This window comes from Maniola jurtina, chromosome 15 (assembly GCF_905333055.1).
Source record: "Maniola jurtina chromosome 15, ilManJurt1.1, whole genome shotgun sequence".
Taxonomy (NCBI): Eukaryota; Metazoa; Arthropoda; class Insecta; order Lepidoptera; family Nymphalidae; genus Maniola; species Maniola jurtina.
This window is the reverse complement of record NC_060043.1, coordinates 13101236-13112324: the sequence shown is the minus strand read 5'-3', so window position 1 is coordinate 13112324 and position 11089 is coordinate 13101236. Positions and strand designations below refer to the sequence as shown.

The window sequence follows — 11089 nt, the reverse complement described above, 5'->3', positions numbered from 1 at the left end:
AATCATGTTTTAAAATAAACAATAATATAAACAAATCAGGTCATTAGTTATAGGTTTGCGGTACGGAGATGTGTATTAGGTAATACTATCAGTTATCAGTAAGACGTATCAAGCTTTATCTTCGCATATCAACGGTCTACTTTGTGTGGATTACTGGATCTGACATAAAGATATAGGTAATATCCACTAAAGGCCATTAAAATTATTATTTTATCTATTTATACGTATATAACTCTTATTTTTTCTTATCTATAAAGAGTTAGGTACTGCAAGGTGACCCAAACGGTTTGGATTTCAGGGACATTCCCGAATTGTCAAACATACTGACAATTCGTACAATTGAGCGCAAACCATACATACACAAGCATACCTTATTAGGCATAATATTATGATATGACGCTATTCAACATGATCCCATGTGAAATCCGATCTGCTAGCTGCTGTTAGAGCTAGTTAAGATGCTAGCTTAACGGGCATCTCACTGAAATTCGAGAAGTCGTCGGTTCAAACCCCACACGTTGCACTAATGTCGTACACACACCTAACACAAACTCGTGTAGTTTAATGTAGAGAAGAAAGGGGAATATTAGCAACTAGTGACAGCCCACGGCTTCTAATGTATCCATCTCTCCATCATCCAACTCTTCACCGGCCCACTACTGAGTACGAGTCTCCTTTAAGAATGAGAAGGGATTAGGTCATATCGAAGGTCACCCTTTATAAACAATTGTATTAAAATGAATTATACCATCATCATTCATCACCCACTCAAATATGTAATTAAATATGATTCTTTAACATTTTTTCTTCCCATCGAGTCACACCCAGAGTAGGTAACAGTGTGACGTTGGTAATTTAAATGTCTAAAAAAGGTGACTCGATGAGAGAAAGTTTTTGGTGAATTCCCAACGAGTCACACTGTGACACGTTTGAGTGTGACAGCTTGGGCACCCAACCTACCAACCTATACATAATACCAAAACGCTTTTCATTCTTGGAGTAGGCCTGTGCTCCGTAGTAGGCCGGTGAAATGTTGATCATGATAATGATGTTACATCGAAAATATAGACTGGAAATTAAACTTTATTCAATTGAAGTATATATTATGTTGTAGTAGTAGTTACCTATCTTTTTGGCCGTGTTTTGCGGGTGAGTGTACCTAATATACGTGTACATAATAGGTACATTATTTCCTTGGAACTGGTAATCTAACGCCCATGTTTTACCGGTATCAATAAAGAGAGGCCATTCATTGACATCTCTGTGTGCGTTCACGAATCTATAAACAGCGGAAGCGGACGCGGAGATGCGATTATAAGAGCATTTCAGACGTGTATGCTAACCGCACGGTTGGAAACGCAGTAAAAATTTTGTTCAGAAAAATATGAGTTCTTAAGTCTTACACTTCTTACACGCTTCTCCATACAAATGTATTACGCCTATTACTTATTCTATTCTTTGTTGTTCTATATATATAACTATATCTCACCATTACATTTTTATATATTATATTTATCTATGCCCTAAAATATAATTAATATAGTAAAATTGTATTTACTCGTATTTCAAAGTAATGGCCCTTGAAAAGTTCTATTGTAGGACAAATTTTGAGGCAACTTCGTACCTAAATAAAATAAATATAAAAAATTACAAAATTCAAAAATTACCAACTTCATGTCACACTTTGTGTAAAAATGTTTTCTTTTGCCAAAAATAGGCGTAATTCCAAACATCGGTCTGCACTTTGCTGTTTTTGACTATAAATCTCGAATCTCATGTAAAATTTATTTACCTGACCTCTTTCGGGGTGAGGTGCAGTTAGAGGGAAAGGATGGCATGCACAAATAACGTTGTTTCCATCATCTGTGGAAATGGCACTATTTTAGGTTCCACCCGCCAACGAGTTATCGCTTCATCAAAGCTCTCAAGCATGGGTTGCCTGGAAGAGATCACTGTAGTAGTACCTTATGGCTACTCGCTCTGTGTTTTTTAACTGACCTAAAGCTTGTGCTAGGAGTATGTCGGACATTAGTGCACCGTAGAGTTTGAACCTCCTCAGTCGCTCCTTAACCGTTGAGCTATTGAGGATCAATGTGTTTTTAGTGTATCCTGTATTTTTATTCTTCGCAATATTGTTGTTAGCAATAAAGATGTTTAAATTAAACTTAATTAAATTAAAAAGTGCGGTGAGCGGTTTTTGAATAATTTTTATGCAGGAGAGAGGAAGGTTGACAGTAATGTCGCCTCATTTCACCTTTGGAACCGTGCGGTTCCAAACATCGCAGTTAAAATCACATCCGCACGTTATAAGTTGGTATGTCTGAACTAGCTCGGGGACTGCCTACTGGTGATTTGTATGTGAACACTCGGGTGTTGCTGTTATACTACTTTCATATGTTTAAGTGGGGCCTTTGCACATCTAAAAGTTTGTTTTTTTACACCTTTAATACATCATATTACCTTCATAGTCGCTGATCGTTTCTCCCAGTGTTGGGAACAATACGCAGAGAAACCAGCTTTTATAAAATAACGAAGGTCTGGCATGCGCTGGCTCTCTCTCTATAAAGTCTAAACAAGCGCTTAGCTACTTTTTTAGTACACGCTCTGCTTGGATACGAACAGTCGTGGGTTCGTAACAAATTGTTGTTTTATTAATTAATATTCCGTAATAATATATTAGCATGCCTAAGATGTTTTTTAATTGAGTGACAAGTTTTTTGATAACAGGTAGGTCAAATTTATTTTACACTAGATGACGTCCGCACCTTTATCCACGTGTATTTAGGAACCGTCCGTGGGAACTCTTTGATTATCCGGGACAGAAACCCTATGTCTTTCCTCGGGATACAAGCCATCTCTGCGCCACATTTCGTCAAAATCGGTTGATAGGATAGGCCATGAAAGGATAGCAAACAGACAGACACACTTTTAATATTAAGCATTTTTAATATTAAGTATGGATTTTAATCTTATTCTTTGCTTGCTGATGTCCGCGAATTCGTCCGTGTGGATTTAGGTTTTTAAACAGTGGGAACTCTATATAATTTTATGGGATAAAAAAATATTTTTTATTTTTAGAGTTCAGTGTCTCAAAAGGAACCCTTATAGCACGGTAATATTATGTATATAACGGTAACGGTAACGGTACACGGTAATATTATGTATATAATTATTACCGTGCTTATAGTCTGTCTGTAGTGGCTGTCAATAAACCTATAGGGTACTCCCGTTGACCTAGAATCATAAAATTTGGCAGGTGGGTCAACACAAGTAAAAGAAAAATCCGGTAACTGTGAATTTGTTGTTACATCACAAAAAAAGTAGCTTCTCGCTGAAATGCGTAAGAGGTGCACTCTATGCAGCCCATACGACCTTTTTACTGCGAGCTTAGAGCTGACATAGTAATATATTACCGTGTGGAAAACCGAACTCCAGAAGGTTTTAAGCGCCGGGGAAATCGCGTCGCTTATGCGTTTCTCTAATGCGGTTTTTTAGGGTTCCGTATCCAAGGGGTAAAAACGGAGCCCTATAAATGTCACTCTGCAGTCTGTCTGTCTCTGTCTGTCTGTCTGTCTATCCGTCCGTCTGTATGTCCGGCGCATGTCACAGCTTTCTAGCTCATAGACGAAATGAGTTACAAACTTGAAATTTTGGTTTTTGGTGTAACACGTTGACCAGAACCCAACCATTAAATTAGAACCGGCCCAACGGTTTAACCGATTCTGACGTTTGGTACAGGGTTAGCTTATATCCCGGGGACGGACATAGGCTACTTTTTATCCCGGAAAATCAGAGTTCCCACGGGATTCCTAAAAACCCAGCCGCTTAACAGATTTGAATGAAATTTGTTACCGAGCGAGGTAGCTTGCGTGCCTGTAATTGACATAGGCATTTTATCCCGGAAAATCAAACAGTTCTCACGGGATCTTTAAAAATCTAAATCCACGCGGACGAAGTCGCGGGCATCTTCTAGTATTTCATACACCTAAAATATGATGTTCATAATTATTATTATGGAAACTTAAAAGAGCGAGGCCTGATTCGCACTTGACTGGTTTTTTGCGATTTGTTTATCGGTTAAACCGAGCAATGAAAGAACAGACTATAAGCATGCTGCATTGTCACACTTAAATAGTATTTACAACAGCCTTTAGATAAGAGTGTTTTTATTAAATTCTTATTTATTTTCAGTGCAAAAGAAGCAAAAATGGGCGTGAAACAGGCGCTGTTTCTGTTACTTGGTTTATTCAGTATAGTGGTGTGTAGTAAAAATTTCCCATGCTACTGGAATGACAAGTGCATGTATGACATGTTTGGCACCGCGACTCCATACGACAGTGTTCGGGGAGACCTGAGGGACCAAGTAGAAGATGACGGTACGTACCATTCAACATCATCTCATATAAATATATAAATCATACGTATATAAAAATATATTTAAATTCAATATTCATTGCGTGTTAGTACTATCCAACACACCTAGTGTCTCATTTCACCAGAGGTTGCCTGGTGGAGATTGCTCTGAGCAATAAGGCCGCCTTTGCATACAACTGTTTTTATTTTTTTTCTGTTTCTTCCTTTTGTGAGTTATCTATCTATCATCATATCGCCGGTCCACTCATCTCTACATAGTACACAAAAAGTTAAACAGTACTAAAGCTATCTATCTTTTAAACTGGCTCTTCTTACGCGCTTCTCCATAGAAACGTACGTCTATTATTCTATTATTTGTTATTCTAGATAAGCCATAAGTATATCGAGTCATCTCTCCATTATGTTTGCCCTAAAAAGATAAATTTTGAAATATTTTTTTTCGAACGTTTTTTTATGACCCTTGAAAAATCTCTATTAGAGGGCAAAATTCTGAGGCAACTGTGTGTGTAAATAAACTATATAAGAAACTGGAAAATTGAAAAACTAACAAAGTCATGCCACATTTTACTTTCAAATAATTTCAGAAGTCTTTAACTTGTGTAATATTATGTTTTCTTTTGGGGAAAATAGGCGTAATTGCAAACGTCGATTTGAATTTATCTTTGCCGTTTTTGGCTAAAAAATCTTGTATCTCAAGCAAAATTCATTCACCCGGCCCCTCTCGAGGTGAGGTGAGGGTGACACGCACTGATAACGTTATTTCCTTCATCTGTGGAAACGGCACTATTTTAAGCTCTGCTTACCAATGATTTGCCACACGGGGGCAAATCATTGGGAGGGGGGCGGGGGGCTGTTAAGGTTGACTCACACTAACAATTTGTTGATTATTTACAAATGTCGATAGATAAATAATGTTATTTCAGGTTGTGAAGTGCTAAGTATCTGGTCGCTCCACCGGCACGGGAACCGCAACCCCGGCGCTGATGTCACGAGGAACATCAGCGCGCTGCAGGCCAAAATAAAACATCTGCTGCATGACCCTACTGTTCATCTACTACAACGGCACTATTTTAAGCTCTGCTTACCAATGATTTGCCACACGGGGGCAAATCATTGGGAGGGGGGCGGGGGGCTGTTAAGGTTGACTCACACTAACAATTTGTTGATTATTTACAAATGTCGATAGATAAATAATGTTATTTCAGGTTGTGAAGTGCTAAGTATCTGGTCGCTCCACCGGCACGGGAACCGCAACCCCGGCGCTGATGTCACGAGGAACATCAGCGCGCTGCAGGCCAAAATAAAACATCTGCTGCATGACCCTACTGTTCATCTAAGACATCACAATAATTGTGCACAGGTTACTTGTCTACCATGATTGACCCATCGCCGGTTCACTACCAAGCACCGGTGTCTTCTTTATGAAAAGGGTTTAGGCCACGCTGGCCTCGTGTGGATTGGCAGTCACCCGACCTGAGGTTTTTTATTCAGATACAAGTTAGCCCTTGACTGCGATCTCACCTGGTAGTAAGGTTGGTTTTGGTTTCTACACGGCATTATACCGGAACGCAAAATCGCTTGGTGGCACGGCTTTGCCGGTAGGGTGGTAACTAGCCACGGCCGAAGCCTCCCTCTAGACAAAAACATCGTGGAGTTTACATGACTGAGCTCTCTCTGTAACGCTCTTAAAGGTGTGTGAAGTCTGCCAATCTGTGCTTGGCCGGCGTGGTAGACCATGGCCAAACCCTTCTCATTTTGAGTGGAGACCCGTGCTCAGTTGGGTTGATCATGATGTTGATGATGAAATATTTATTACGAGACGACACCCTCGACTTCGTCCGCGTGGACGTAGGTTTTTTTAATCCCGTGGGAACCATTAACTTTCCGGGATAAAAAGTAGCCTATGTCCGTCCCAGGGATGTAAGCTAACTCTGTACCTAACGAAATTGGTTAAACTGTTGGGCCGTGAAAAGCTAGCAGACAGACAGACATACACACTTTCGTGTATATGTCTGTATTTTATTTATAATATTAGTATGGAAGTATGGATATGGATGGCTCCACCATTATATTTACCAAAAAACTCTTTAATGGAAATCATTTCCAGGATACGGATGATCTGATGAACTGGCGCTGGAACTCCACCCTGGACAGCTCCGCATCTTACCTCACTGGCACTGGCTACGAGGAGCTTTATGATCTCGGCAGGAGGATAGAGATTCAGTACCAAAAGTAAAATTGTATACAATATATTTTCTAACTTTATACAAGGATCCAAAGGCTTAATTTGCTATAATCCGCTAAACCAAACAAATCCCACTGATATAGCATCCTCAGGAGATGTAGACCTTACATCTCCTGAGGATGCTCCGGTGTCGGGGCGAAACGTTCGTCGATTGATTTTGGGATTTGTGTGGTGCTGCGTGGTGGTGTTGCGTATTGCTTGCTTGGTGGCTGGCTTTTCCTGCATGTTTATCAGTGGGAGGGCGGGCGGTGCATGTCGCATGCTGCAGTTGCACCATGCAGATTTGTTCGGTTTAACGGATTAGCGGGTTATAAAGCTTTTGGTTCCTTGTATATCATGGACTTCCGCAAAATAACGCCTGCTTCTATACAACAATTTTTAAAAACTTTTTGGTACCTTTGGATACAGAACCCTAATAACCCTAGAAAAAGTCAATAAAGGGTTTTTTTTTCTTGAACAGCTTCCTGAAATCCGTTGAAAAGGTGCACTTTAGAGCGACGAACCAACAAAGAACTGTTACCAGTCTTAAGGCATTCGTTCACGGAATGACTGCTGGCACACCATCCCTAGCAAACCTCTCAATGGGTATCCATCCACCTTTGGATCGAGATGACGTCTTGCGGGTATGTGCTACTTATCTTTTCTAATTTTAATTAACCTACCTGTTCCAGAGACAAAATATGGGTATGAATGTGTTATACCTAATAGAATCTATCTACTTAGGAAGAAACTGTTCTGAATACAACGAAACCCGTATTGAATTGCACTGAGAAAAGTTGACGAGTTCCATCGTCTATTTCCGAAACTGTTCATCAAATCTTCACCAAACTTACACGGTACCAACAGTTACCAACCTGACAGTAAAATCTTTGTAAAGAAAAAGGAATTGTTAAAATCGGTTCTTTGACGGAGTTATGGATCGACAAAAGTTTGACCCGTGTCCCGAAGAATTCCGGTTCCGGGATTTTGTTCTATTAGGCATTGTTGTGACGCTAAGCGAGCAAGCAATGTATCACAGTTAAAGAACTGTTAATTATAATTTTTATTTAAATTAAATATAATACTTACAATATACTACAGCGGAACAGAAACAGATTTTAAAACGCTCCAATGGATTTTTCAGCCATATGAAAATTGCCAACGATACCAAGACGAGGTGTTACACGGCCAGCTGCTAACCGATGAGCTGGCGGCTTACGATACAAGTCCAGAATTCTTAGCTGTGAGTATTCCTCAATATTATGCAAGGAGAGTAAGGGCCGGCGCACATATGGCGGAGCGCAGCGCAGAGCATGCCCGCGAAGTTTTCTAATCGCGTAACACATTACGCGAATTTCTACCAGAGAATGCGTGAGCACGCGCGGGTTTGCGCGAGTATCCGCACGAATGCACAGTTGATTTTAGATATTATTTCAATGAGGACAATGTCGATAATATTTTGACTGTGAAAAATGCCCTGCGCTACGCTCCGCCATATGTGCGCCGGCCCTTATTAGATCAATCGATGATACCCCACATGCTAGGGTAAAAAAAATTTTTTTTTTTTCGGCACCTTTTTATGTAGGTACCTATGGGAGCCCCCTTAAAATGATGTAATTGAATTTCTTTGAAATTTGAAAATCGAAGAAGCCGGGCGGACGGACGGATGGATGCACGGACAGACAGACCGATAGACAGACAGACAGCAGGGTGACATAAATAGGGCTCCTAAATAACGACTAAATATGAAATCCAAATAAGCACATTTCCACTAGCTGATGAGTTTTTAAAAATCCTGTGGAAACTCTTTGATTTTCTTGGACAAAAGTATGTCGCTGTACCAATTAGATAATGTTAGCAATTTAGGCTAGACTACTTTTTATCCCGGAAAATCAAGGAGTTCCCACGGGATTTTTGAAACCTAACTCCACATGGATGAAAACGCAGGCATCATCTAGTACTTCAAGGAGTTCTCCAGGCAAACTTTTCCTCTTCCAGATCAGAGATGAATTGCAGTCGAAGCTGCCAGTGGATTACCAACTGACGCACACTGAAGTCTTCACTCTGTACGAACTGTGCCGCTTTGATAGGTCCTGGAGTGAGAAGCTTCGCTCCCCCTGGTGTTCCTTCTTTTCTATCCGACACCTGTTGGTATTGGAGTATAGGGATGATGTACGCCATTACTATAGAAATGGGTATGGATCATGGGTAAGTATGGATTTTTATTTTTCAACCTGCCATGTTCATGGGTAGGATAAGCTTTTTACAAGCTTTTATTTTCATCATCATCATTGTCAACCGATAGATGTAAATTGTCCACAGCTGGACATAGGTCTCTTGTAGGAACTTCCAAATGCCACGGTCTACGCTGCTTGAATCCAGCGGCTCTTTGCGACCCGTTTGATGTTTTCTGTCATGCTTACCTAATGAAGGGTCTTCCAACGCTGCGCTTTCCGGTGCAAGCCTTTGGACCGCAACGTCTATCGCTTTTTCGAAGGCCCTGCCAATTGCCACTTCAGCTTAGCTACCCATTGAGCTGTCGGTGCTACTCTGGTTCTCCTACGAGTCTTCTTATTTCTGATTTGATCAAGTAGAGAAACTTCAAGCATAGCTCTCTCCATCGCCCGCTGAGTGATTTTGACTTTTGTGGCCCCTTAATTAGCGACCATTACTCAGGTCCATATGTTACCATTTTTCGTTGCTTCAAATTATCCTCTGAAACTATCCTCCACTTAAGTTTTAAGCTCAAGTTTTGAGGAACTGTTATATCGTCCGTCTGTCTTCATAGTTTCTGTCAGAATTTCCAACTTACAGGTAAACTCGTACCTCGGCGCCTTACCCCTGAAGGACTTGTACGAAAACTTCGTGAATGCGATCGAAGGCAAGAAGACCCTCGTATCGTACTTCACCCACGACACAATGCTGGATATGGTGTTCTGTGCGCTCGGACTATACAAGGACCCTAAACCACTTCAAGGGTCTGCCGGGATAAAATGGATCAAGAAAGAAGAGAATGATGGTAGGTTAATGTTTAAATATTTCCCTTCACCGTTAAAGAAAGTTAGGTGCATATCCGGGATCAATACTATAGGTTTTTAGATTATTTTTTACTTTTAAATTTTTATTTTAGATTCTCAAGATACAGATCCTATGTCGAGGATGTGGAGAACCAGTGAGTTTGCTCCGTTCGCTTCTAACTTCATAGCTGTTCTATCCAGGTATATAGCTATCTTTCTCTGTGTATAATAACAACGTCGTTCGTCAAAACTAGTTTTGATTGGTTTTAGGGTTCCGTATATCCAGAGCAAAAAGGAATTGATCTATGTAGAAACTTGAATGTAGAAAAGCCTAAAAATCAGAATATTACAATTATAATATGCGCAGAGCAACTTACAAGACATTTGGCAGTTTTTAGTCTAATCTGGTTTCATTGGCATTCAAAATTAAATATAAATAAGTATCAATAATACCGGCTTCCCACGGTGCGTGATAATGCGGACGGACGCGGACCAGCCCGCACTGACGTGACGCACCATGGGAAAAGTATCGTCCGTGGTAGCGCAGACAAGTCGTGGTCGTCCGAGTTCTGCGCGGTGTCCGTGGCTGTGCGTGATAATCTGCAGAATCACGCACCGTGGGAAACCATTAATGTGTGGATATCGAGAATGTATATTAGGCTATTTCAAAGCCATAAATTACACCTCCTTTCCTTGTTTTCCTTGAACGTCTGCACTATTCAAATCTTTGAGTTTTTCTAGTATTTAGTATTTTAAAAGTTGGAACAGGTGCAATCTAGTATCATCAAATACCTAGTATCTGGAACTGTTTCAGTATATACATCTCAACCTCAAAGCACTCTGCTGACCACTTGCTTTTGTGTACATGTTAAAATGGAATTCCAGGTGTGACGAGTCAGGGAAACAAACTCACCGCGTCCGTTTGTTCATAAATGAGAAACCGACGCCTCTTTGCCCAGAAGAAGGCTGCACCTGGCAACAATTCCTGGACATCTTCCAGGTGTTCAGCGAAGCGGACCTGGACTTCTGTGCCAAGGAGTGGGCGGAGTCAGGGGCCGGAACTGCGGCGTTCTTGACTGGGCGCTCTAATACTAAGATTGGAATGGCGACTATTCTATTTGTATTGATCATAACTGTTTTGAGTGTTTTGTAAATAAATTATTTTCACGTAAAAATCGCTGGATGTTTACGGCAATAAGTTCGTAGCGAGTAATTATAGTGGGAGAGGTTATAATATCAGGGCAATTTTTTTTTCACAAAACCCTTTCATGAGAAAAAGTTCTCGCCCTTTCTTGACATGGTTCCGTTGGTTAGTCAGTAAAAATGGTCAGTAAAAATTCGCATTTGATAGTATAAGTAGGAATTTTTTGGTACAGGGTTTTTAACCCCCGACCCAAAAAGAGGGGTGTTATAAGTTTGACGTGTGTATCTGTTATATGTCTGTGGCATCGTAGCTCCTAAACTAATGAACCGA

At 40.5% G+C, this 11089-nt stretch overlaps 1 protein-coding gene across 1 annotated transcript; it reads left to right on the top strand.

The window, feature by feature from the left end:
* The first annotated feature begins 2584 nt into the window (after positions 1-2584).
* On the top strand, positions 2585-10806 carry LOC123872745 (multiple inositol polyphosphate phosphatase 1-like). Its single transcript, XM_045917262.1, has 11 exons — positions 2585-2727; positions 4192-4376; positions 5298-5386; positions 5669-5734; positions 6482-6606; positions 7080-7242; positions 7743-7841; positions 8597-8806; positions 9413-9617; positions 9729-9816; positions 10501-10806. The coding sequence occupies exons 2-11, from the start codon at positions 4208-4210 to the stop codon at positions 10766-10768; spliced, it is 1482 nt and encodes a 493-aa protein (XP_045773218.1). The 5' UTR covers positions 2585-2727; positions 4192-4207; the 3' UTR covers positions 10769-10806.
* Positions 10807-11089: the final 283 nt, after the last annotated feature.

Coding starts and splice junctions, on each gene's coding strand:
- LOC123872745 (XM_045917262.1), top strand. CDS start 4,208: ATGGGCGTGAAACAGGCGCTGTTTCTGTTACTTGGTTTATTCAGTATA. Junction 7,842..8,596: donor CAAGTCCAGAATTCTTAGCT/GTGAGTATTCCT, acceptor TTCCTCTTCCAG/ATCAGAGATGAATTGCAGTC. Junction 8,807..9,412: donor GAAATGGGTATGGATCATGG/GTAAGTATGGAT, acceptor TCCAACTTACAG/GTAAACTCGTACCTCGGCGC.